Source organism: Notolabrus celidotus, chromosome 6 (assembly GCF_009762535.1).
Source record: "Notolabrus celidotus isolate fNotCel1 chromosome 6, fNotCel1.pri, whole genome shotgun sequence".
Lineage (NCBI taxonomy): Eukaryota > Metazoa > Chordata > Actinopteri > Labriformes > Labridae > Notolabrus > Notolabrus celidotus.
The window spans coordinates 22,775,285-22,803,001 of NC_048277.1; the positions used below are offsets into that span (position 1 = coordinate 22,775,285).

Below are 27,717 nucleotides of genomic sequence, written 5' to 3' on the forward strand. Positions count from 1 at the left end.
TGATACTCATCCTCCTCATCCTTTTCCTCATCTGAAAGTTCCAAATCTGAATCTCCCTCCACTATCCGGTACAGAATCCTCTCTGCTTCACTTCTTTCTCCTACAACAATGTGCAGTCATTAAATACATTAAAATGGTCCTGGTGTCCACTACAGTTGACATTCATTAAATGCCTGTTATTTCAAAACAGAAACAATGAAACTGTTTTCAGATGTAAAAATATTATTCTTAACATGTTTATGAACAAGAATATATATAATTATCATGGTAAAAATAGCAATAGATAAAGAATATTTGACTTACCTCTCCTCTGTCCATAAAATGTGGTTGCTGGTATGGCAGCCATCTTGATAGAGGAAAAAAGTAAAGTTCCCAGCATGCAAACCAATCAAATGACACATCAATGGAAAGCCCAGGATGTCCCCTGCAGAATACTATAGGGCTTGGAAGGGTAACTCCAAATACTTTAGCAAGATACAGGAGAACAAAATGTCTATTATAAAGGACATTAATGAATGGGCCGGGTCTCAGGAGGATATATAAGCTACAGCTGCTGCCTTGACTGCAATTCACCAAACGTTATGGATTTTATTGGATGCTGTGGGCATTATCTTATTAAAAAACACCTGTCACTTTCATTGGAGACAATAACAAAAGCTATTCTAATACCCGGCAGGTAAGAACTTGAAATGTTGACTGTCTATTCCATCTATTCAGAAGCTATTGCTGAGTATTGTTGACAGACTTGAAACACTAAACCTGTCGATTCAAAGGGGCTTTTGGAGTTGCCGCCCAAAGAAAGGAAAGACTCAAATGTTCTCATTCACAAGGCCTTCATCTCTCTCTCTTTCACACACACTGGACAGGAGTATAATAGTCTGGTATAGCCTACCTATTCAACCAAATGAACTATATCAAAATGGCAAGGTTTGGGTCTTTAGAATCAGGAATCAAACGCTCGTTAATTTGATGCAATATAATACAAAGTTATGTACATAAGTTAAAGGTGGTCTGTTGTTTGACATAGCAGAGATAAAAAGAGTTTACACTGTAGTTCACCAGAAGATGGCAGTATTGGAGCAGGAAAAAATCTCCAAGCATTTGAAGAGCTGTCATTACTTGCTGGTTTTAAATTAAATTGATAAGCTTAGAGCCATTGTCAAAAATGTTTTTTAGAGTAAAGATTATTTATTATTATTATTATTTTTACAAAAGTAGATCTTTGGAAGTCTGCACCATTTAAAGCATCCCAGCTGAGAGGATACTTTTTTTTAAATGATGATATAACTTACATGATTTCCATTATCTTCTTCCTAGTCTTCTTTTTTGGTACCAGTATGCCTTTATTTACTAAAGCTTACAAATTCTACCACCCACACAAATGTCGAAACATACAAACGGAAAAAAAACCATCAACTGATCTAGATCAGGTTTTCTTTGTTTTCTTTCAGTTTCCTTGTTGAACCCCTCTTATCAGCCCTTTTTCCCCTTTGTTTTTTCTTTATTTGAATGATAGAATCTGGCAGTGTTTCAAACTGTCTGTTTCTAAACGCATCACAACCAAACTTAAAACCTGAGTGTGTTTGCAAACACATGTCTGAGTCCTTTATTTGGTTGGTCTGCAGCTGAATAGAACGAGGTCAAAGATTAGGCTCGGGTCGGGATAATAAATTAAACATCGCTCCCTAAATTATGAATTTACTTTGAGGGCGGTGGACCCGGAGCTTCTGTATCTTTAATAGTGAGAGAGATGGGAGAGGCTGCGCGTTCACGTTTTCCTTTCCTCGCTCCGCGGTGGCGGGGACGCGCAGTGGATCCCACACCGCTCATCGAAGAGGAAAAAAGCGCCTTCGGACTGCAAGAGCGACTCATCGGAAAAAAATGTTTTCTCCACCGCCTTTTCCTGCGACTGTCGATGTGCGCAAAAGTCATGTTAAAGGATCCACAACAAAGGAGGACGTGTGTTTTTTCGACCAATAAACTTGTTCCAGAGGATTAACTACGAGAGTAATTTAAAAAGACGCAGGAATTTAAGGAAGTTAACATTGGACAGGTAAGATGTCTCTTTTTTTCTGATACTACAGGTAGAGTAATAAAAACACTGACCAGGGGCTGGGTCCGGGTCAGAATGAAGGAAGAAAAACATCACCTTGTGGGTCAGTTGTAAATGAATCACAAGGGCATCAGTTAAGAGGTTGAAAAATATATTTCCCTAACTACTGATGCAAAATGCAGTTAAATTGTTCCTATGTTATTTGTAGAGTGGCTGCAAAAATCAGAGGTTTCTGCACTCGAGACAGCGCCTGCTTTTACTCACTGGACTGTGGAAACACGCAGAGAGCAGCAAAGACCCACTGACCCTGACTTACAGCAAATTGGCATCATGTGTATTTGTTCTGTCACAAAGTGCAAACTCCTTCATTGTTTGCAGAGCATTTGTAATTTGCACATGGTGCTTTTAATCAGCTCATAGGATAGCAGTAGTACTGAGCTAATGTTGCTTTTGTTTCAGCTTCTTTATTAGATTTTGATGCATTTTCAGTTGCAGGAAAAAGCTTTGGTGTCGCTTTAAACGGTAATAGCTTCTCAGTGAACACGCAATCAAACTGATACCAGATGTGAAAGCTTCCTCAGTACATTTCCGCTGCTGTAATGGACATGATGGATGTTATATGACTGTCAAATTGAGCTTTAACCTTTGCCTGATGTGTGACTGCTTCTTGCAGGTGTAGAAAATGGCGGGACGCCTCCTGCAGCTCCTCGCCTTGTGGACTTCTCTGATCAGCATTGTGCAGAGCTGCCCTGAGCTCTGCAGCTGCCAGGATAAATTTGCCCACCAGTTTGCGGACTGTGCTTACAAAGACCTGCTGGAGGTTCCTGTGGGTCTCCCCTCCAATGTGACCACTGTGAGCCTTTCTGCCAATAAGATCAAATTACTGAAGAGCAAAAGCTTCATCAACATCACCCAGGCCACCTCTCTCTGGCTGGCCCACAATGAGATCGTTACTATAGAAACGGACACCTTGGCCCCGCTCGTCCAGCTCCGAAACATGGACATCAGCTACAACAAGATTGTAAACTTTCCTTGGGAGGATCTGAAATACCTCACGGCCCTGCAGCTTCTGAAAATGAACAACAATGAGATGATAAACCTTCCTAAAGATGCTTTCTCCACTCTCAAAGATCTGAGATCTCTGCGTATCAACAACAACAAGTTCACCACCATCGTGGAAGGGACCTTCAATGCACTCACCTCCATGTCCCACATACAGATCTTTAACAACCCCTTCTCCTGTTCCTGCAGCCTGGAGTGGCTGAGGGACTGGATTGAAACCACTAAGATCTCTGTGCCTGACCCAAACTTGATCATGTGTGAGACCCCTGAACACCTGAAGGGCACAATGGTTACAAAGTTTCCTAAAATGCTCTGTACGGCCCCCTCTGTCTCGATAAGCTACGAGCCTGACATTGGGAGCACTGAGCTGTATGAGGGTTTTATGGTTGTTTTAAACTGTGAGACAACAGGAAGCCCCAAACCTCAGGTCAGCTGGGAGGTCACTGCAGGAAATCAGAATTTCCTGTTCCCCTTGCCCCCTGACGGAGACATAAATGATGCACCTGTTAATGACAAAACAACCAACAGTCGATTCCTCATCTATCGAAACGGCTCTATAGTCATCCCTCACCTCACTAAAAAGGAGGAGGGAAACTACAGCTGCTCTGCTGTGAATGATTTAGGTAAGGCTGAGAGCAGCGTTAAGTTGACCATAACAAGCAGCCAAAAACGCACCAGCGATCCGGTGCCTGGTTCTCCATCCGACAAGATCCGTCCTTCTGCTAAAAAGCCCTCTGACCCCCAAATCCCCAGAAACGATGTCATCGATGAGGAAAAGCCTGAGGTTAAGACAAAGGGCGGTTCTGAAGGTTCATTGGACAAAAACAAGGGCCCAGAGCAGGCAGGTGGTTTTTCAAAGAATCCCACTTTTGCTAGCAAGTGTGGTGTGAGAGATAGTAGTGAGTACATCTCAAACCATGCCTTCAACCTGAGCCTGGAGGACCTGAAACAGTACACTTTTGACTTTGGTGTCATTGCTTTGGAAGTGTCAGAAACAGAGGCCAAAGTGCAGCTGAATCCACTCCAGCTGCCAAGCAGCAAGTCTAACCTTCATCTGAGTCAAAGTGACAATGTGGAAACAGTGAATAAAGAGCCTGTGGGTCTGTACCAGTCCTCAAACAGTAAAAACACCTTGGACATGCTCTACCTCTGTGTGAATACAGGAAGCGGACACTCTATAGTGCAGTGGTCCAACATAGAGGAGGGGGTCAATGCCTACAGGTTCCATGGTTTACAACCTGGCACCAATTACACCCTCTGTCTCACTTATGGGGGGCAGGACTGCCAGGTCCAGGTCGTTTTCACAACCAGGAAGAAGATCCCCTCCCTCCTTATCATTGTTGTTGTCAGTATTTTCCTTTTAGGTTTGGCCACTGTTCCCTTGCTGGGCGCCACCTGCTGTCACCTGCTGTACAAGTACCAAGGGAAGACGTACAAGCTCATCATGAGGGCGCAGAATCCGGATCAGATGGAGAAACAAATGGCGGGAGATTTTGATCACAGGGCGTCTTTTGTGGAGTCTGAGAAAACCTTCCAACCCAGCGAGGGGGAGGGGGAGGGGGATGCAGAGGGAGAGGGAGAGGATGGAGACGGAGAAGAGGGTGAGGCCGAGGGCAGCGTGGTGACAGAATCCATCCCCGGATCTTCATCCAAAACCAACCCGGAGGAGTTCGAGGTGGGCTCAGAGTACAGTGACAGGTTACCTTTGGGCGCAGAGGCGGTCAACATCTCGGAGGAGATCAACGGGAACTACAAGCAGCCAAGCCGCTGAGATCGGCCCATGTTTGCGGGTAGATTGTAAAATATTTTACTTTTTACGTAGCCTACATTCAAGCAGGTAACTCATCCACCATTACAACACGTGAAGGCTTCTGAAAAGAAAAGTGTATCTTTTAATTTTTTACCTCAGACCGTCAATCACTTGAGATTGTAAACTTGATTTGTGTGACATTTGAAGTCTACTGTAAGGTTAAAATAAGCAACATAAAGTTTACAGTGCTAGCACACATTGTTTATTATCAGACCTCAAAATGTGACCGGAGAGCAGCAACACGTTTCCTCTATGCGGGACGGACGCGGGTGGGCACGAACAGGGGCGCAGAAAATAGTGCGCACTGCGAGACGTGGAGCTGATCCGCATTACTAAATGCGAAGACAGATTTTGAGAGAAAAAAAAAATGCGTATGCAGCTTTGAGAGCACAAAACAACAGACAAACATAATCGACCAAAACGTGCCAAATTTTTTAAACCCATCCTTACAAATGTGTGAACCTGTATGCGTCTTTTCAGGGATGTGGATGAGTCAAGAAGAAAAATAAAATCAGACAGGGCTAATTCTGAGGCTCCGTTTGACTCTTCCATGGACCAGCAGTCGCTGATTTAAAAGATGATTTTTGATATAATGATTGGACTAAATGCAGATTTTTTTGGATTTGGTGCTGCTGCGCGTCACCTGCTCGCTGCCCCGTGTGTCCAAAGGGGAAATTTCAATTCCAGCAGTGTTGTACCCAACAGAAAATTCCAGGTTATTTACCAACATAATGTGGTTTGACGTGATTTTAAGGCTTTAAAAATGTGCGACTTTAACCTCTTTTATCAACGGGTGCTTGCTCTACTACTCTCGCTTTTTACAATGAACGTGTCCATGGCATGTCACACGTATTTCCTTGTGTGGTTTTTTCTTAGTGTAGTCTAGAAGACTGTAGATGTTACTGTCAACATGTGATGTAAAGCCATGTGATTAAAAAATATTTTTTACGACAGTAAGTTTCTGTGAAGCATCAAAGAAAGGGCGCGTCTGAGTGTCCGGCTTCACTGTCTTGTAATTTGATGCATATAGTGAGTTTTTTCTGTGAACTGTTGTAAAACGAAACAAAAAAGACCCCGTGACTTTTCAGGATTTTTTGATATAATTTTATGTACGTGGAATTAATAAAACATGAAAGTATAAAAACTGTTTTCCTTGATTTTTTTTCACGCGTAAAAATAGAATAATTTGGAATATGACAGCGTTATTTTATATAGCCCAACACTTTGTTGAATTAAAACGAACAAAAATGTAATTTAACAAATGTTTGATCTGGGTTTAAAAATGTAGCGCCTTTATTGTATGTCCCTTTTTCGGGCTTTTTGATTCCACGAGTTAAAGTCGATGTCTTCTTTCTCGTATCATATGAAGAAAACGAAAAAGCAGGTGAATCTGGGAGTTTTTGTTTTTATGGATAAGGTTATGAAAGAAACTGCTGTGTTTTAATGACGCTCCCTTTGTCTTCACCTGCACTTTGGTCTCAGATCAGTTCGCTTCATTCAAAACAACATCTCGCTCTAAAGTCAGAGCCTCGATTATTCCTACATAATGTAAAATACCTTAAAATAACTCAGATATGAAAAATGGAGAAACAGTATTTTGAGTTTTATTTTCACAGTGATCAGAAGGAAAATTTTAATGTTTATATTTTCAGGTAAAGTCCTCATTTTAAATGTAAATATAGACACAGACAATGTGATGTTGGTGAATATCAGGAACCAAAAAAGGTTGAACAAAAGTTAGAAAATGCCAGCAGCAGCAGCAAGTGGTTTTTACCTTAAAGATCTACAAATACAATAGATAATACAGCTTAATTTATCTGACAGATCATATATTCCACAGGTTTTTTGTTAATTTCACAAAATGTGTACAATTGAAAAAATAATTTCATACCAAGCTTCTGAAAACAGCTCATTCTGTGAATTCATAAATAGTGAAATGCTCTACATTTTAAGACCCTCTAAAAAAAGGATGCTTCAGTGAAGTGCACATCCATGTGTTCAGGTTGGGAAACTACAAATAGTGTTATCTGCACTTTATAATAATAGCAACTTATTTGAAAATGAGTGCTATCCCAAAATAAGCACACACACGTGCTGAGAATGACACTTGATGAGCGTGTTTGGACAGGAGGTCAGTGCCACATGAGCTTTCATCAGGCTGTAGACTATGCTCCAAACATATAAACAAGCAGGGGGGACATGAAGAGCACGAAGTGGACTCACAGTCTGCAGACAGGTAAGGCCGGGTGAATATTTCTACACGTGGCACTGACCTGTAAGTGCACTTATTTCACCACATCTACAGCAGGTACGGATGAACATAATATGACTGTAGAATTTCATCAAACCCAAAGAGACTCTGCAGCAGATCTTTTAGTCAGAGTCCTATTAACGTTCAGTTGCTGGCAGAAGCCTCTGTCTCCTTGTTGCTCCCCTCCTTGGCGCTGCGATTCAAACTTCCATTCAGAAAGCTCTCGGCAGTCTGACATTGGAAGTGCTTCCTGGTGCCCACCAGGGAGGGGTTGTTGACCAGCGTGTAGAGGAGCTGCCAGTGCCTGCGGGCCCTCTTGGCGCTGCAGACTTTGTGCAGTTTCTTCTCCTGCTGGACCAGCTGGATCCCTGAGGACACAAATACATTATGATAGCACCGATGGTATGTCAGAAGAATAGATCTCAACTGGAAGGAGAATTACTCTTTTTAAGGCCACCCGGTATCCTCTAGACACTACAGAAAGAGTAATAATAGAAGGCAATCATATTCTAATCCTCTAAGCATGGTAGGAGCATATTGAGCTTGCCATTAACGCACTGAAAGCTTAAGCCCCCTGGGCTACATGAATACCAAACAGGCAATTAGCATAGCTCATCTGTGTAATCAGCTACTTAGAGCTAATCTTTGTAATACAAAAGATTATTCCTGATAATGCATTGTTCTCTGGGTGCAAACAAGCATCATATAAATGAACCTACTAAAAGATAGAGATGGATTCATTTATCTGCTTTTTCTTTCTCAAACATCCTGTCTCTTGTGAAAATGTTGTTGTTTTTGGTGAAATAAGATAACTGTTACCAGCCTATAGGACTTCATTGTCTACAGGTTACATAGGCTGTTTGCACAGGCGAGTATGGGCATGCAATAAGGACAGCTGATTAGTTTATGACAGATTTGATTGAGACCAGCAGCAGGGCTGTAAATTATTCTGCAGAGTGACTCAATTTGTTCTTGACATATTAAATCAGACCTGCCAAGCTCTCATTTCTTCTGCGCGTGCAAGACAGTGTTATGATCTTATTATGTGTTACAGTGACCTGCTGCTGAATGCCAAATCTCCCCCGAGAAATTAAAAACGTCCTGCTGACTTTAATATAGATATGAATCCAATGTTTATTCTTAAAGAATAACACTAGAGATTCTCTGTTTTTCTAATTCTCATGGAAAGTGCTAAACCCGTAACTGAACTGATCTTGCTACACAAGGAATTCAAGAGCTGCAAATGCTAAGTATGGCTTATTCAACAGGACTATCATATTAAGTATTTTTTTGTTGAAAATAAGAAAAACACAGAAATCAGGAGCTTTATTCTTGAATACAATGAACCAATAGAAGAAACACAAATAGTGTGTTTAGATTATGGGGTGAGTTTTGTGCTACAAACCCTCTTCAGCGTCCCGTGCCCTTTGTGCAGAGTTGCTTTCCTCGCCCACAGACTGCAGCAGCACCCCGCAGAACGCCTTCATCACTGGGTGGGACTGGCTCACCTCAATCTTGAGATAATGAGCATAGCAGCGGTAGGCTGCAGACAGACACAGGGAGAAGAGGTGGGGGTGGTCACTGACTGGGCAGGAGCAATAACCACACATAGGACTGTGCCCCATGTTAGCTTTGAGGCAATCACACATAATAGCCATACAATCACACCTCTTTTCTTTTCTTTTTTTTTAAACCACCTGCTTTTCCTGACAACAGATGTCTTGAATCTGTAGCCATTTCAGAGATCGCTGTGCAATTACAGTCGTGTGTACAGACTACAGATCTAATAGGATGTGCAGGGAGCTGCAGGCAGGGTAAGGTGAATAGGATACCCATTTCTGGACTCTAAGTGGGATCAGTTAAAGTGCATTTGCTCATAGAAAATTGCTTCTCTTTAAGCCTCCAAAGTGAGAAGTAAAAAAACACTGATGCATCTAGTTGTGCAAAGGTAAAAGCATGAAGATACAGGCGCTGAATATATTACCTTTGTGTGACTAATACTTAAAAAAAAACAGGCGTCAAATGTAAAATATGAGTTAGTAATGAATATCAAAGCACTGATACATATTTAAACACACATTTAATGTTCCCAGTACTTAATGCATGTCTGAGAGCCAATGAAGACGCTTTTCATTACACAGTATAAAGACATGTTTTGATGCAGACGACAGTAAACTTGACCTGATGCTTTTGATGCTGCTCTGATAACCATCTGTGCAGAGTGAAGAAGATCAGTCTCACCTGGGTCAAATGCCTCCACACTTCGGTTTAGAAGACTGATATCCATGCGTCCCATGTGCACAATGTTGTATAAGGCTGTGATGATCATTCGCCACACGGCTAGCATCACCCCGATCAGAACATTGACTGGGAACAGCAGGTAGGTTAGCAGGAACAGGTTGCCCCTGGAAGATAGATGTTTTGATAGAAAGTGTCAGGCATACAGAAGTATGACACAGGAGACTATGGAAACAAAAGAAGATGATTACCTGTTGTCTAGGTCTCGTGTGCCTCCTGTTTTTGTGATGAAACAAAACTTGCCGGTGATATGCTGAATCAATACAGCCAAGATAATCATCAGCCAGAAGGGCCTGAAAAGAAAGAAAACCATTTCAGAGCTTTGAAGGAAATTCTTTAGTGTTTCAGTGATACCAGAAAGTCGGAACAAGTGAAAAAGGAAGACCACATATATCGATGTGAATGTGCAGAGCATGTTGGCCAAGAAAGCATCAAGTCAACCCTGACAGAAAATCATTTCTGATTCGGAATGTATGCATTATATATGCAATGCATAATGAGTGGGAGATTGGACGATGCTCACCACATGCCCAACAGGATATTAAACATGATCAGATTCTGCCCATACAGAATAGGTATAACGATGAGGAAGACGGCAACCAGGAGGCAGAGGAAGAACACCAATGTCTGGATCATCATGGCTGCAGGAGAGAGACCAGAGTTACAGTCTTTCCAAAACACAGAAAGCAACAGAGAGGTTGACTCAGGCTGATGCGCAAATGCATCTCTTTAACTAGCACAAAAATACAATTTGTAACTTAAAAGTTGAAGAAAAAGCTGCAACTTTCAATTGATAAACTCAGTCGAGGCTGTCCAACATGAGTCTGGTTCTGCTCGAGGTTTCTGCCTGTTAAAGGAAGTTTGTCCTTGCCACTGTAACTAGCTAAATGCTGCAAAGTGCTCTGCTCATGGTGGATTAAGATGAGATAAGACTGAGTCCTGTCTGTAAGATTGAACTGGATTTCATCCTGTCTTGAGGTTGGGTCTTTGTTAATAATTTAACAGAGTACGATCTAGACCGGCTCTGTTTGTAAAAGCGTCTTGAGATAACGATAAAAGTCAGGAAATATGCTGAAAATGCAGTTTAAAAAAACAGTATAGTCTTTATTCTTTTTTCTTTAGTATTTGAACTGTAGCTTTACCGATACAGATGTGAGCTGCTGTGAAGCTTGTATATCCCATCCAGCAGACAAGTGCCGGACGTGAAGCCCTGATGCTTCTTTGGCAGTTGTAAACATTATAGATGTCTCCTCTGTACAGCCCCTTCAGGTTTGACCTACAGAAACAAAAACACAATGCAGCCATGAGCAATACTTAAAATGATTTATCAGTAAGTGTAAAAACTACACAGTTAATTGAAGAGATGATTTTGTACGAGATACAGCAGAAATGCAATCCAGTACCCATCGCAGAAACCCATTTCTAATACCCTCTAATTTATGGTAATGGCACACTATTTCATTTCTTATCTTAATAGACATTTTCAATTCCAGCAGCAGTTAGCACAGAGTCAGAGCTGCTCTATCTGTCTGCATGATTAGTACTCTATTATGTTATAATAACTCCTCTGTGAGCCACCACATTATAATGAGAGAAGCTGAATGCAAAACACGCTCACAATTCTTGGAAACTTCAGGAAGGGAATAGAGAAATGACAAAAACATAAAGCTTTGACATTGTTCTGTTCTGTTCTCACACCTACCGATGCAGAACCATGGAGCGCATGAGCATAGCCAGGTTAACCAGGCCAGACAGGGTCATCGCTGAAATATAGCACACTGCAGGAAAAAGATCAAAAGAACGCAGGTTAATTATGACATTTCAGCACATGAAGAACAATGCAGCTGTGTGGTGGAAAACATGCATGTGACATCTAGTTAAAGCACAATCATAGTACTCTATGTTCTTCATCTTAATGTTTCTGCCTTTGGGTCCCACTCACCCTCCACACACCACATGTAATAAACCACGATCCTGACCACTTCATGTTTGTCTGAAGACAGCATAATTTTGAAGCCGGCTAAAAGGTTGGCAACGTCTTCATCGACTCCTTCACGGGCAGTCTGGAGGGTTGGCACCACGCCTGAGATCAGTAGAAGACTCATCTTAAAAAAATAAAAATAATCATATTCAGAACATGTATTGATTAATAGCATCAATTTTATTCTAACATGAGCAATCGATTTTACAGATGTGGATCTGAAACTTGAATGCATGTACTTGGATCATCTATAGCTGGTCATTTACCAACAGGTGAACACAGGGGGAAGAACATAAAGTCTACTGGTGATACTATAGTTTAAAATGTTATCTGTGACTATTCAGAGTCTACTTTGTTGTAATAAGACATAACAGTATGTTATAATCACTTTATCTTTGATTCTTAAGCGGTTAAAGCCAAAGTGTATATGTGTATATGTTACCTGATACACTGCTATAAATGACACGACACCAGAAATAGCCAACTTGAGTGGGAAACGGAAAGCTGTTGGAAAAAAAAAAAATCACATTTGTGTTATAAAAAATGTAACGAGACACAGCACTCAATGTCATGTCCAGACAGAAGACCAAGGCGACATGTTTACCTTCCTCTGGTGTATAAATGTACGACTTCACAGCATCAATTATTCTTTGAGGGAGCTTTGGCGTCTCGCTTGATGTGCTAAAGTGAAAGTGAAATAGAGGTACAAGGTTACTGCATTTTTTAAAACCACAAATATATGATCCTATTTTTCCCAATCAAATATCTTTCTATTGTAGGTTCTGGTTCTACTTAACAGAGTATAAAGGGCTAAAGAGAGGCTTGAGTGGTTCTTTCTGGTCCTTAGCTAATGACCCAGCCAGGCCCACTGAGGTGCTACATGAGACTTCCCCCTAGTGGAGGCCTCTTGGGAGCACACCTATACACAAAGGCCCCATATAAGGTGTGACTGGAAGCAATGCCCAGCAGGTAGAGCACCAACCTGTATTGAGATCTGTGAATATACTGGTAGTTATTAGCTGCCAATTGTTTCTTTGACCCATTTCCTTTTTTTACACTTTTTTACTTTACACAATCATACTTTCAATTTTTTGTTCAACCCCAGTTCCCAAAAAAGTTAGGATGCTGTATAAAATGTTAATAAAAAAAGAATGTAATTGTTTGCACATGATTTAAAGTGCAAAGATAACATATCAAAAGATGAAACTAAAAATACTTTAAAAATGAAAAACATAAACTCATTTTAAATTTGACACCAGCAACACGTTAAAAAAAATGGGACAGGGCACGTTTATCATTGTGTTGCATCACATCTTTTTTTATCAACACTCTATAAAGGTCTGGGATCTGGGGAGACCTGATTCTTGAGTTTTTAAAGCGGAATGTTGCCTGACAGGATTTCAGTTGGGGTCTCCTTTGTTGTATTTCTTGTTTCGTGATGCTCCAAATGTTCAGGTAGGCCAGTCTAGCACCCAGACTCTTCTACTACTGTTGTAATACATGCAGAATGTGATTTGGCATAAGATTGCTTGGCATTGTCTTCCCTGAAAAAGGCATTGACTAGATGAAAACTTGTGCAGCTCCAAAACCTGTTTATATTGTTCAGCATTAATAGTGCCTTCCCAGATGCGTAAGTTCTTCATGCCATGGGCAATTATGCTTCCCCATTACCTTATTATCATCTGGTAACAAGCAGGGTGCCCCCTCTCCTCTTAGAGCGGAGTGCGTGATGTCCATGATTTCCAAAAAGAATGTCAAATTTCGATTTGCCAGACAGACAGTTTTCCACTTGGCCATCAGGAGGCATTAAAAACAGACATGACTCTGTAGTGGAAATCACTGCATGGGCTCAAAAAGGACTTCCAAAATCCATTTTTGGTTAACGCAGTTTTTAAAATGGTTCACAAATGTAGGTTAAAACTGTACAATGCAAAGAGGAAGCCATGAATAAACATGATCCACCAGAAACACCAGAGACTTCTTTGATATATCACGGCCATCAAGTAATGATTTAGAGTCTGTTTTTTCAACATTTTACACAGCATCTCAACTTTTTAAGACATGGGGTTGTATGTTAAAGCTGACTCTAAATCTTCCAAATGCATCTGTCAGCCATGTTGGATGTATTCCAGTCCATTAAACTCTCATACTAATCAACCTGTTTCAACAAACACTATCTACCTGTACGTTAGGGTTAAAAGCTCAACTCTTAAACACCCAGTGGAGCAACTTCTTTCACAAAAAGTTTAATCTAAGCCTCTTACTTTGGAAAAATAGAAAAAGAAACAAGAAAAAGACAAGCAAAACACTTAGCAAATAAGGTGTGTCACCGACGACAGGCTCTAAAACCCACCTGATTTTTGTGAGCTTCTTCTTGAACAGTTCCTTCACATAGTCTTTATAGTAGCTGCTGCTTAGATCCTGACAGAAACATGGACAGAAACAATGAATATAACAACTTAAATAAGCTAGACTAGAGTTAGAAATGTAATTAGTTTTATTGCAGTTATTGCTACATAAATGAGCCATCCTATTCCTTAACCATCTAAGAGGGATGCAGGACTAGCTGTTGTTTTGATTTGACCTTCATTTTAATCAGATTCAGATCAGAAATAGTCAACATTTATAAGAAATAAAACAATACGTGTAAAAGCTTAGAAATAATTAGAAACTATGCTATGTATGGCTTCCATTGGCTTCCAATTCGCTCCAGAATAGATTTTAAGATATTGCTTTTTGTTTTTAAAGCTCTGAATGGTCTGGCCCCTCCCTATATAACTGACCTCCTGAGCCCTTACAAAACCTCCAGGCCTCTGAGGTCTTCTGACATGGTGTCTCCTGGCAGTTCCCCGGTCAAAATATAAACTGAAGGGCAACCGCGCTTTTAGTGTAAAGGCCCTGTGTCTTTGGAACAGCCTCCCCTCCTCAATCAGGGCCACCCCCTCTGTCGACTCTTTTAAGACTCCCCTCAAAACGCACTTTTAGATTTTAGCATTTGAGTCCTCTAGCCCTGAATAGGTTCTCATTTCCAATGCTGTGCTTTCCTTGTCATTTGTTTGTTTCTTTTTAAATGATTGTTTGGTTGGTCTCACATTGTGGGGTTTTTTATGTATTGTACAGCACTTCGGTCAGCTTCTGCTGTGTTTTTAAATGTGCTTTATAAATAAATTTGACTTGACTTGACTTGACTTGACTAGACACAAAAAGAGCAGTGTTTAAGAAATAAACAAAATAAAAACGCAGTACGCAGTATTGAACAGGAGATATATTGCACAAAGTATCGCACAGTTAGTATCAATAAAAGAAAACATTACAGTGTTGCACTCTTATGTTAATGAATTCACTTTCTACTAATAAACTCACAAAATAATCTTCCTGATAATTTTGTGCATCTGTGCGGATTTTATTAGCATCTATATTCCTGCTGGGGAACAGCAGAGAAGGTGTAGGGGGGCCAAACTCCAGGCACTCGCCTCGCCCCAGCTTTTCCACACCCACACTGAGATTAGCATCAAATAAACACAGCATTGTCTCTCCTTGGAGAAAAAAAACAAGGCAACCTTTTCATAATCTGATCTAGAACATAACCTAAACCAATTACGTCAAATCTACTTAAAAATGATTAGGCAACTTGCACGCTGCTTTGGACTTCACATTTTCCCCTCGGCCTAGACTGTGTGAGTGCAGTAAGCCCCTTCTTTAGCAGGCAGCTTATAAAAGGTTCACCACGTGCACAGATTCAGGAGAAATGTGCGTCTTAGAGAAAGCTTTTTTAATCATTGAGGCTGATGCTAACACAGACTACTAATCAGCATTTTTACACTACTGTTATGTAAGCAGCCCAACAATTAGTGCTATAGGGGCTGTCCAGTCCTGAAGCTGGCATGCCAAAGGAACTATTCTCAGATCAAAACTTACCTCAGTGGCGTTGTTCTTTTCAGTGCCCTTTAGGCCCTTGAATAGAAACAGGGGATACTGGAAACTAAGGAATGCCAAGCAAGCTATCTGGGGCAGGCTGGAGAAAAGGGAGTAGTGTTTGTGTATCTAAAAAAAAGAGAGATAAAAGAAAAAGCTCCTTAGAAACTAATTTTCAGAGTTTTGAAGAGACATAAGAGCAACACACATTAAAACCACATTGTATTGACATAAAAAGGACACACAAATGGCTTTGTTTGTTGTGGCTGGAGTTTGAATGTCAGCCAGATGGGAACCCAATTTCCACACAAACATCTAAGCCTTGCATTGACCAAATTCTAATGGTTTAATACAAATGAAAGTGCTCTTGTTGAACCTATACAACTGTGATTTAAAGAGAATGTCCATGTTTAGAAAGACATACAATACTCATTATAACGTTCAATAAAGTGTATCCTTTTGTCTTAATGTGATTAAGCTAATTTTTGCATTTCGGCACAAAGCCCTCCTGCAGCATTTGGTGTGTGCCAGCGCATGGTGGGATAAAAAGGCTGCCACTATTAAAATAAAAAAGAGACAACCCATCCAAAACCAGAGCGTCAGTCTCTCACACTGAACTGATTAACTGTGACAAAGCCTCTTGATTGAGATCACCAGACAGTGGAACTAATTTTTTGGGCTGTAGCCGTTTGTCCACAAATCAGGCTAAAAAATCTGATCTTCATCTCTTTAAATCACATCTTCCACATTCATTTACAGCTCACCCTTTTTTGGTCTGACCAGAACAAATCAGCTTTTTTTTAAATAACCCTCAAGGCTCATACAGGTGACACATTATAGAGAAAGTGACAATTAATCCAAAGCTCACAGACAATATAAATAATACGCTGCTCAATAAAGGCAGTAACAGATGCCCTGGAACCCACAAAGATAGTAGAAGTGATATTTGCTCACCAAAGGATCCTTCGGACAGTCAATTTTCTGCCAGACCAGAATGCCAAAGTGTGTCCACGACAAAAGGCTACCAAGTACATAGCCAACTTTATTATGTAAAGTGCCACATGCCAGGAGAGGGTAGTATAGTGCGGGGTAGTAGAAGACTCCCAGGATCACCCAATATTCTGCAAACACAACAAAAGTGCAAGATTACAAAGAGTGAAAAGAGAAAATATGTCGATTTCAGATTTACTGAACCGTGTGAAGGCACATTGTAAGCAAGCGGCAACCTCCGGTCTAAAAATATGAGTCCAATGTGGAAGTGCTAAAAACTGCAGTTCATCGAGGATCCGCTTGAGGCTGGCTCCGGAAGTACTGGAAATCACATACACATGAATGGGAAAAAGACGATCTTTACAGCAGAAATAAACATGTTTACAGCCTGGTACAAAAGACGAGTGTAGTCTGGATAGCTCATTTCTCGATCAGCTCACACTGTATGGGGGGGGGGGGATTTTTTCTAACGCGGTAATTTCAAAGATATTGAGAATACTAGTCTTCCAATGAGAGGCACAGCTGACTGCAGGAACACTGTAGCTGTTGGCTAGGAGGCTCAAACTCCGCCTCTTTACATCACACTGGCTCGACAGCAACAATATGGCTGCCGCCGACGATTGGCCTGAAAACAGCGCTTCAGAAACAGATGGGTGACGTCACGGATCCTACGTCCATATTTTATACAGTCTATGATTGTAAGTATGGATGCACAGAAGTGACTAATTTCCTCATCATTTAGGTGGAAATTGTAATTCCCACTGACCAACTAGTACAAATGTAAGAAAAAACTCAGGGAAACAGTCAAAGATTGTGCACAATACATTTGACATGGCTGAACATGAGGCAGGAACATCTGCAGGTAAACATTATCAAATCAGTTTGCAGGGTGTGGCTGAAGTTAGCAGAGCTAGCACCACAAGCCTTCAGTCCTCCTTGAAGGTTAACATCCACAAAAAAAACATTGTTTGTATCTTAGACCAAAATACAGCCAAACCCCGCCACATTACAAGATGCCATCAGTCATCTGTGCTCATTTACATCTAGATAGTGGAGCGTTATAGTGTCACGGCAGTAGCCATCAATTTCTGCTTCACTTATTCAACATAACACAATTTTCTTCCTAAAATTGTGAGAAAAATATTAATAATTATATAATGATAATAATAAATATCTAATTCTCTTGAATTGCCACTACTGTTTGCAGGTTGTTTAAAACAACAGGGGACTGACTCCTTACAGTCAATTGTTGTAATTTAATTTCAGGGGAAATAGGCTTCCACAAAATGTCAATCACATATCTTACTTGACAATAGCAGACACACATGGAAATAAATGATCCAGTTACACAATACAAACAACCTAAAGAGAAACATGTATGGGCTCGATGCAATCATAGACTGTATAAAATATGGACGTAGTATCCGTGACGTCACCCATGTGTTCCTTAACGCTGTTTTGAGGCCAATCGACGGTGGCATCCATATTGGAAATGCGGAACTCAACCAGGCAGAGTGTGACGTAAAGGGGCGGAGTTTGAGCCTCCTAGCCAACAGCTACAGTGAGGCAAAAAAGTATTTAGTCAGCCACTGATTTTGCAAGTTCTCCCACTTAGAAAGATGAAAGAAGTCTGTTATTTTCATCAGAGGTACACTTCAACTATGAGAGACAAAATGAAAAAAAAATCCAGGAAATCACATTGTAGGATTTTTAAAGAATGTATTTGTAAATTATGGTGGAAAATAAGTATTTGGTCAATAACAAAAGTTCAACTCAATACTTTGTAACATAACCTTTGTTGGCAATGACAGATGTCAAACGTTTCCTGTAAGTCTTCACCAGGTTTGCACAGTCTGTAGCTGGTATTTTGGCCCATTCCTCCATGCAGATCTCCTCTAGAGCAGTGATGTTTTGGGACTGTTGCTGGGCAACACAGACTTTCAACTCCCTCCACAAGTTTTCTATGGGGTTGAGGTCTGGAGACTGGCTAGACTACTCCAGGACCTTGAAATGCTTTTTACGGAGCCACTCCTTCGTTGCCCGAGCGGTGTGTTTGGGATCATTGTCATGCTGGAAGACCCAGCCACGTTCCATCTTCAATGCTCTCACTGATGGAAGGAGGTTTTGGCTTAAAATCTTAAAACCTGTCCCCTTTGCAGAAAAACAGCCCCAAAGCATGAGGTTTCCACCCCCATGCTTCACAGTAGGTATGGTGTTCTTGGGATGCAACTCAGCATTCTTCTTCCTCCAAACACGACGAGTTGATTTTATACCAAAAAGTTCTATTTTGGTTTCATCTGACCACATGATATTCTCCCAATCCTCTTCTGGATCATCCATATGCTCTCTGGCAAACTTCAGACGGGCCTGGACATGTACTTGCTTAAGCAGGGGGACATGCCTGGCGCTGCAGGATTTGAGTCCCTCTCGGCGTAGTGTGTTACTGATGGTAGCCTCTGATACTTTGGTCCCAGCTCTCTGCAGGTCATTCACCAGTTCCCTCCATGTAGTTCTGGGATTTTTGCTCACTGTTCTTTTGATCATTTTGACCCCATGGGATGAGATCATGCGTGGGGCCCCAGATCGAGGGAGATTATCAATGGTCTTGTATGTCTTCCATTTTCTTACAATTGCTCCCACAGTTGATTTATTCACACCAACCTGCTTGCCTATTGTAGATTCACTCTTCCCAGCCTGGTGCAGGTCAACAATTTTCTTCCTGGTGTCCTTCGACAGCTCTTTGGTCTTGGCCATGGTTGAGTTTGGAGTCTGACTGTTTGAGGCTGTGGACAGGTGTCTTTTATACAGATAACAAGTTCAAACAGGTGCCATTAGTACAGGTAACGAGTGGAGGGCAGAAGAGCTTCTTAAAGAAGAAGTTACAGGTCTGTGAGAGCCAGAAATCTTGCTTGTTTGTGGGTGACCAAATACTTATTTTCCACCATAATTTACAAATAAATTCTTTAAAAATCCTACAATGTGATTTCCTGGATTTTTTTTTCTCATTTTGTCTCTCATAGTTGAAGTGTACCTCTGATGAAAATTACAGACCTCTCTCATCTTTCTAAGTGGGAGAACTTGCAAAATCGATGGCTGACTAAATACTTTTTTGCTCCACTGTATGTGTTCCTGACCGGGAGTCAAGTCAGTCATGTCCTTATTTGGGCAAAAACTTGAAATCTTAATATCCTCTGGACAGTCACTTTAGAAAAAAATTCACCCCTGTACAGTGTGTGCCGATAGAGAGATTAGCTACGTAGGGCCAAGCCATTTTTTGAACCAGGCTGTAAACATGTTTATTGATGCTGCAAAGATCGTCTTTTTTGAATGGACGTCTATGTGGCTTCCGGTGTTTCTGCTGATTCTCGATGAACTGCAGTTTATAACACACCGCATGGGCTTCATAGTTTGAGACTGGAGGTTGCCGCTTGGATGCAATCTGCTTTTCTGTTAGAACTTGTTCAAGAAAGGGGAAGAAACGTACTTGAACTGCTAAATAACACTGTAAAGTAAACATATACAGTATTCATTGTGTGTAAGAAGTTATTACTCATGATGCTGGTGTAAGAAGAACAAAGATAAACCCCTCACGTTTGTTTTCTGTATCTTCAGTGAAGGGAAGAGGGTTTGGCGACAGCACCAGGCCCCACAGTTTGCACAAGAGCACACCAAACACAGCCACTGCCAGGCCCTTGTGCTGAGTATGGTCCAGGAAGTTGACTGGGCTGTGGAATCAAGCAGCAGGTATTTAGAGCCCACATGTTACCAACTTCACATTTGGATGAAACAGTTATTGAGCAGAAAAGGAAAAGTTCAGAAAGATCATACACGGGCTTATAAACCTCAAGCCTATATTCTACATGAAATATGATAGTGTCAAGATTTTTTACTGAGGCTGCCCTCACCTTCGCTTCATGTCACCGTAGTATGAAAATGAACCATGAGGATGAGGTTATCCTTCATTTTTCTTACAATGCAGAGGAGGTTGATTGAGCATGAAAGCTCAATCAGTTACCTTGATTGACCACAGTTCTATCTGGAGGCTAGGCTGATTACATTTGTGATGTTAAAAACAATTTGCAGACGGAACTTTGCTCTGGTGCTTTTAGAAAGGACACCATCCTTCTCAGCACCTTCATATTTTTCCATATTGTTCATGTTTTGTCATCAGAACATGTAAATTCTGCGGCTTTCTGTTTGAATCATTTCTAGTGCTGAATGTTCACTAAAATAGATTTTTAAATCCAAAAGGTTTTCATGAGGACAGTATTTTTACAAAACCATACGAAAAATTGGAAAAAAAAAATGTAAAAAGAAGAGGTGGTCTGTTACTATTTTTACTTTTGAATAACAAATTTTACAGCCTACACTTGACCATAAGTCACCACAGAGTACTCCTCTGATATGTAAATGATAAAAATGTTCATAGTGGTGGAAAAACTGACATTTTGCTAGCTTTGACGAATATTTCACTCTGTTAGCTCCACACTGGTGTTGATAATCCACCAAAAATCAGTTGTTTTTTTTAGGAGGGCTTATGGTTATAGTATTAAATTGGTGTACTGTAGCCACTATGTCTGATAACCTGTGTTAGGCAATACATAAGGCTATTATTAACAATGGTGTCGGTGTCAGAAGATCCCATACAGAATGCTATGTTTTCAAAAACTGGTCAGTGATTTATATGAAATTCAATGGGCTAAATCATACAAAGATACAAGAGCTACCAAAAAAGTAGCTAAATTATTTAATGACATGGAAGAGCTAAAATAAAGCCTCACCTTAGTAAACCTGGGAGTCCTTTTTGTCTGTACCCTGTCTTTGTGCGTCTGGCTAACACTGCGAGGATCAGCATGATGACAAACTACAAGGAGAAGATGCATCAGTTAGTTGTAGCTGCAGCTGTCGATCCCCTGGTATTCACTGTTCATCCTGCTTCACACAAATATGAGTTGATGCCACTAAAGGCCTGATGTCTCATTAGCGCTCCCTTTGGATGTGGTCTGATTGAATTGACATCAATCAGGAGGACCGCTGACCAGTGAGAGTTCAGTGACCTGTCATGACCTGTGACACATTAAGGAAACACAAGGACAGGAAGCCTGTGCTCTAAATTGGGTGAATCTGGATAAACAACCAAGACCGTGTTTAATCAGACACAAAGAGAAGAGAAACATCATTATGTAGACACAAACGTGCAGTTAATGATAAGTGATCATTTTCAGAGTCTTGGGGGTTAAATGTAAGTTAAATGTGTTGCAAACATCCTGCTATCAATTGACAAAAAACAGCAGGACTGAAAAACAATTACATCTTTGTGGGGCTAATGATAAAACAAGATGAATGTCAGATAACATGTTGTGGCACTTTACACTTGAATGACAGGACAGTGTTTGTGAGTCACATTAGCTCGAAAGCAAACTTACAGATATTGCAGTGATGCATATGTGGTAGAGTCTGTCATCAGCCGTAGGATCACATGGAGGGATTATTCTAATAAGGGAGCAAAACAATCAAAGTTAAACTTAAGACTTCAGGATTTCAGCAGTCCTCCACCTCACTAAACCGTTCGCACGTCACTGTGAGGACCATTTGTCGCTGGAAACTTCACAGCTGAAATCCTGCAGCAGAGATTTGCATTTTAACCGGATTGGTATCAGCGTGACACAGGAAAACAACAAATGCCTATGTTCACGTTCCAGTACACTGGAAGAGGAGGAATGCTTGGTCATAGGGAGGGGGGGGGGGGAGCTAATGCATCAAGTATTCTATTTTGCAAGACTTACTAAGGAAAATACCGCAGTCAGTTAATGGTCTGTAAATGTGAGAGATTGCAGCTCCAAGGAGGGGATGCTTTGACATTTTTCTCAGCTGTCTCTTACTCGTCTAAACAAGGTGTGAATTTGTAACTTGGCACTCGCTGGAAAGACCAATCTCAAAATTCAGGCAATGTTAAATTAAGGTGCTGCAACACATGTGACTGTTCACAAAAAGTGGGATAAATCTACTAGTTAGCTATGCCCCAGAAAAACGTTTTAAGACTACAACTTAACAGAGTATGTTAATTAACATAAGTCAAGTCGTTAATTAGCTAAACATGGCGGCAGCTAAATGACATTTCCGTTCTCTCTCTGATCATATAAGATAATATTGACTTTCATAACTCTTTAAAATAATCTCACTGCACTAGTGTTTACATGGGGACATTTTAAATGGAAAAAACACTCAAGGTGAGTTAAACTCCCTACAAAGAACTCACGGCAAATACTACATGTGCCCTGTTGCATTGTGGGAGCAAAAATGGATGCGAGCAGATTTTCTTAGCTTTTTATGGCACATGGAGCTACAACTTGTTTTTTGTGGCTGAAGTGTACAGATAAACTTTCAATGTTGAGTTATTTAAGGTTGAATGTGCTTATGTTTTAATAATACTGATGTACATTTTCTGGCATGTGCATTAGCAAAACCTTCTTCACAAGTTTCTTCCTCCAGGCATGAAAATGAGACAGCCCCTGCTGTAATATGAAAAGTGATCTGAGCAGATACAGGACCTCACACTGACACTTGCACAAGTTTGCCAAGTGTAGCTGAATAACCTGAAAAGCGCAGTACGCCTGCACTGTTAATGTTTTCACACTTAAAAAGTTTGCAGAACTAAAACTAACATTAGTCCCTAACTGTTTCTGTAACTGTGACTATAGTAGGAATTAGAAAAGTAAACAGTGACATTTCAATGTGAAAGAACTCATCTAACACTCATGAACAGGGGATAAAAATGCACTTACTCTCTTTCTATTTTTGATGGGATAGGATCCAGGTCCGGGTACTCATAGTCCACTAGAGCATCCTGATCCATTGCGCTGTCTATTTTTCAAACAGATCCAAAGTCTTAGAAAGGAGCAGGACAACTGTTAACCAGGCAACACACCGCTGCAGTCCCCTTCACTCGAGAGGAAAAAGTTTCCCCAAAGTCCCAAGTCGCTGCAGCAGAGGCTTCTGCACTCCTGTTACCCTCCCTCACTCACAGCCTGTTTTCAGGTGCCTTCGTCCTGCTGTGGAGCTGAGAGTAATGTGACAGGTCCTGGCTGCTGTGAGCGTGCTGCCTCCACCCTGCAAAAAGGCCCTTTTTCAGCTGAGGGTTACCAACTCACTGGGAGCCTGGGGAGAGAGTGAGAGGGGGGCAGTGTGTGAAAGGAGGGAAAAATGTGGAGATCCGAGCAGCCAATCTGGAAGGCCACCTCCAGCTTACTGGGATTACATCTACTTTTGGGGTGGACCTGTGGCCCGTGGTTGAAGGAGGTCAGGTGTGCAAAGTTATAAAACTCCAGCTAGGATTGTGTGGGCTGCTGGGAGCGATGAGTCTCTACTATCAGAGCCGAGTTCCATGTTGATAACAGGGAAATTCTCACATTGCTTCCCTTCCAGTCATGGTTCAGTTACATTCGGGAAAGGTTACCAAAACTAGCTCTGGGTGAATCAGCAGAACAAAAAACATGGAACCAAACCAAGCCAGATGGACAGACAGCCAGACAAACTACGGCTCAATACATAACTGTACCTTCAAGCTGATAAAGATCAAGGAAAGGTTCATTCAACCCAGTACTTTGTCTTCAGCAGACACATTAAGATAAAGATATCCAAGGACAAGAGGAAATCGTTTTCTTAACCTTCAATCATAGTTGGCAAAACTTCTATGAAGTTTTTATTTATATGTTGCTCAAATTAAATTCGTAAGAAATCCTGTTTAGTCTGACATGTTACAATAAGTGAGTTCCAAATACTCCTCCATTTTGTTAACTACTGATAATGATCCTACAAATGCAACAAGAGAGGAATAAGTTTGTTTTCCAACAAACTCTACAAGTTGATGATATGTGAATACAATAGATTTCACAATAGGCACAGTTACAGTTACAGCAGCCCAAGAAGGGAATCTCATTTAAACTTTTTTAAAGATAACAATGGAGTCTTATGTTAGCGCCTGAGGCTAACATAAGACACCATCATCAGCAAACATGAACAACTCTCTTTTGAGTGGACTTACAAAAGACAGTTCTCGCTATTTCTGTGGGAGAATAATCTAAATTAACCACTTGATGCTTATTCTAGTTTTCACAGATTCAAACACAGCAAAAAACACCAAAGCTAAATCAGTGACTGACATATCTTTTTGTTTGAATCGATGCACATCTGAACAATTTTCATTTTTAAGCCGTTTACCAAAAGAAAAGCCATATATCAACTACTTTAATTAGAAAATTCACATGTTTTATGCTTTGTACCACATAACATTGAAAACAAGGGATTTGTTCACCATGAGCCTTCAAAACTTTGGACAGGTATTTTATGACGTTTCAACAAAATTAAAGGACTGTCATAATAATTTAAAACTTAATTACATTAGATAAGTTTGTTTGTGTTTTATGTCTTTCACATGTCATTGTGACCTGCATTGTTAATGTCATCCCACTAGGTTGGATCTTGGCCTCAGTGGAGTTGTGACTCCTGAGTCATGAAAAATCCCTGTTACATATTAAATCCTATGAGAGTCTCGCAGCACAGATGGTTAAGGGACAAAAAAATACCCTTAACATCACATCCTATTTTTTCAGTTCCTGCAACACTGTTATTAAAAAAAAAAAATCCTATTTCACTTTACTCTGGTCTAAAATGATGCTACACCTTTCTCTTAAAACAGTCAGGGGATCCTAAACTTGTTATTTTTCTAAGTGACAATTCAACAGAATTAATGACTGCATCAAATTGTAAATAGAGGAAATAGATCTTTCAATGTAAGTAAAGCATAAGCATGTGAGTGCTAAAAATACAGGCTCAGGTCAGAGGCTATGCAAGTACCCTAACTCTGAGGATTTTCTGTCTGCACTAAGTTAAAAAAAAAGCATCAACAATCCACACAGATTTCCATCTTACATGCGTCTTAATACACACAAAGGTTGTATAGATCTTGTGCAACATGTCTGAATTCCTGCACAAGTCAGTTTTGCAACACTGCCTCAGTGTCAGCATACACTCATTAAGCTGGGATTACAGTCACACTTCTTAAAAAAGCAACAAAATTTCCCCCCTAACACTCCTGAGAAAACATGGTTTCTCAAGCACATAAGCCACCAAATCAAATGTGCTCCTGAAGACAAAGCAGCCCAGCAAATAAAGGGGTCACTGAACAAAGAATGCTTTGAACAGTTATAATTACATCACAGAGAAGCAGTATGATTGAGACAGACAGTTCACTTGAATTAGGTTTAGGAAGTCAGCTCAAAGGCATTTTGGTAGGAAATATTAATAAAGCCTTGTAAAAACAAAGAGCAGAAATTATGATTAACAATCTAGACAGCATCATCAATGGCAACAAGCCAAGCATCCATAAAAAGTCAACGTGAAAGGGACAAAAATATGACCGGGGGAACTGGCACACTGACACACTGGGATCCTAGCTCACCCCCTTCCCCCCCAACCCCTTCATCACTTACTTTAACTCTGCCTGTCCCATTAAAGTTACTAACCATAGACCTTTCTGGAGTCCCTGAGCTCTATTGTCTCGTAGATTCCTCTGAGCTGCCGTAGACGTCCTCCTGCCGCGGACGTTCTGGACTCCAGCTGATACGGACGTGCTGGACTCCAGGGGCAACAGCTTCTACCACTGGTCTCATCACTATCACCTCTCTCTCTTACTCCCCTCTATCCGTTTTTCCAGACCCAACTCGATCGAGGCATGATGGCTGTCTAACATGAGTCTGGTTCTGCCTGAGGTTTCTGCCTGTTAAAAGGAAGTTTTTCCTTGCCACTGTAACTAGCTAAATACTGCAAAGTGCAGTATGTGATGTGATGGATTAGGTGGGGTCAGACTGAGTCTTACACTTTAAGTTGGGTCTCTGTTCATAATTTGACATAGAGTGGTCTACACCTCTTATGTTTGTAAAAGCGTCTTGAGATAACGTTTGTTGTGATTTGGCGCTATACAAATAAAGATTGACTGATTGATTGATGATGACATTTGCTACAAAAGACATCTACACAATCCTTCACAATGTTATAAAATAATGCATTATAGGCTGATAAAAACACCAACTGTGCCTTTAAAAGTCCTGGGCTCATTCAAAGTTTGGCTTCTTGATTGTGATTGCTGATTTGTTTTAGAAAGGATGCTTTCCATGACTTTGAATGGAGACTGTAAAACCATAATGCAGGGGAAGTTTACAGGCTCTAACCACTAAACTTATTGAACAATCCAGGAGACATTGCTGTCCTTTTTCATGAGCTGAAGGATCGAATTGACTTTCCAGTTGGATTTTGAAAAAGACATTGCCTCAACCTACTTTGTAACAATGAACCTGCCAGATCATTGTTGGCCTGCGTCCCACAGCCGAGCATGCTACTCTCGTTGTGTGTGCAGAGGCAGCTGCAGACGGATCGCCTCGGTTTGGTTTCATCGTGGACAAATTTCATGCCTTTGAAGTGGAGCTTGATCCGCCGACAACAAAGGGACTTTCAGCCTGAGAGCAACAAGGGTAACCCAGTCACCTGTGCCTCCCCCTGCACATGCACATGGTCTGACTTATGGACTATTTACATGACGAGTTAATCCTGTATTTAATAGCCAACATTAATCGACTCGTGATCGCTTCTCAAACGGAACTATTTCTTATTGACGGTAAATGTCGCCACACATGGTTGTTGTTTAATTGTGTTGAACCTTTTATAAGCAACACCAGCTAATATGTAGGCTTCTATAAACCTAGAGATGTTAGCTCACTTACCGTGCAGGTGTGCTGAAGCGACAGACAGGTGAGAGATGGTTTAATGATGTCCAAACATTTACAAATACTCTTTATGTAAACATCCAGAAATGCAACTATTTTAAATTGGCTGCGTTTTTGCTGCACTCACTGTTTGACACCTTATTTCTCCCCAAAATACACACCTCAGCCTTTAGTCTACAAATTGCACCTTATTCTGAAATCAGGGTCTTACCTTGTGTTTAGCCTCTGCTGCTTGTCTCTTGGTTTTGGAGACCCTAAATGACAGAGTTTGCATCACTTTCCACCATACTCTCAGAATGGATCAATAATTATCCAAACAAGACAACAATCTTAAGAGTAACTTTTCTTTTTTGTGCACACCTCACATATGGAGTCTGGCTGGGACTTTGACCTGTCTCTATCATGTTGTGGTGAGAACATCATAAAATCCTGCTGCATGCAAAGTTGTTGTGAAACATATAGATAGGTGTGCAATGTGGTCAAATTCAAGTTAAGACAGGCATTTTCCAGTAGCCTATAGTGCTATAGCGGTGGACAGTAACAAAGTACATTTACTTGAGTACTTAAGTACATTTT

The 27,717-nt window shown here is 40.8% G+C and overlaps 2 protein-coding genes and 1 long non-coding RNA gene across 11 annotated transcripts in view; 2 read left to right on the plus strand and 1 right to left on the minus strand.

The window, feature by feature from the left end:
* Positions 1-1,449: 1,449 nt before the first annotated feature.
* islr2 (immunoglobulin superfamily containing leucine-rich repeat 2) lies at positions 1,450-6,069 on the plus strand. Its single transcript, XM_034686637.1, has 2 exons — positions 1,450-2,053; positions 2,727-6,069. The coding sequence occupies exon 2, from the start codon at positions 2,736-2,738 to the stop codon at positions 4,884-4,886; it is 2,151 nt and encodes a 716-aa protein (XP_034542528.1). The 5' UTR covers positions 1,450-2,053; positions 2,727-2,735; the 3' UTR covers positions 4,887-6,069.
* Positions 6,070-6,512: 443 nt separating this feature from the next.
* On the minus strand, positions 6,513-27,503 carry stra6 (signaling receptor and transporter of retinol STRA6). Of its 3 annotated transcripts, none has more exons than XM_034686349.1 (18): positions 27,353-27,503; positions 23,146-23,518; positions 21,787-21,853; positions 21,142-21,224; positions 19,952-20,085; positions 16,325-16,491; positions 15,374-15,499; positions 13,809-13,876; positions 12,060-12,136; positions 11,898-11,959; positions 11,417-11,579; positions 11,177-11,252; positions 10,617-10,750; positions 9,998-10,115; positions 9,666-9,767; positions 9,418-9,581; positions 8,582-8,719; positions 6,513-7,544 (listed from the first exon to the last, which is right to left on the minus strand). In XM_034686349.1, the coding sequence occupies exons 2-18, from the start codon at positions 23,214-23,216 to the stop codon at positions 7,321-7,323; spliced, it is 1,974 nt and encodes a 657-aa protein (XP_034542240.1). In that variant the 5' UTR covers positions 23,217-23,518; positions 27,353-27,503; the 3' UTR covers positions 6,513-7,320. The 3 variants fall into 3 exon arrangements, with proteins under 3 accessions (XP_034542240.1, XP_034542241.1, XP_034542242.1); XM_034686350.1 differs by lacking the exon at positions 27,353-27,503 and adding an exon at positions 27,139-27,257; XM_034686351.1 differs by lacking the exon at positions 27,353-27,503 and adding an exon at positions 26,698-26,947.
* The window catches only part of LOC117814819, a 42,731-nt gene continuing 41,518 nt past the window's right edge, over positions 26,505-27,717 (plus strand). For 2 of the 7 annotated variants that reach the window (XR_004631639.1, XR_004631645.1), the window contains exon 1: positions 26,520-27,032. This is a non-coding gene — a long non-coding RNA (uncharacterized LOC117814819). Of the gene's footprint in view, positions 27,033-27,120; positions 27,167-27,717 lie in introns of all 7 variants that reach the window. The other 5 variants (XR_004631640.1, XR_004631641.1, XR_004631642.1 and 2 more) reach the window with 5 other exon arrangements.

Bases quoted from the DNA above. Each gene is read 5' to 3' on its own strand.
- stra6 (XM_034686349.1), bottom strand. From the start codon at position 23,216: ATGGATCAGGATGCTCTAGTGGACTATGAGTACCCGGACCTGGATCCT. The intron at 11,253-11,416 runs GTGAGTGGGACC...TTTTTCCTGCAG, and splicing joins TTACATGTGGTGTGTGGAGG to TGTGCTATATTTCAGCGATG. The intron at 9,582-9,665 runs GTAATCATCTTC...TCTATCTTCCAG, and splicing joins ACACGAGACCTAGACAACAG to GGGCAACCTGTTCCTGCTAA.
- islr2 (XM_034686637.1), top strand. From the start codon at position 2,736: ATGGCGGGACGCCTCCTGCAGCTCCTCGCCTTGTGGACTTCTCTGATC.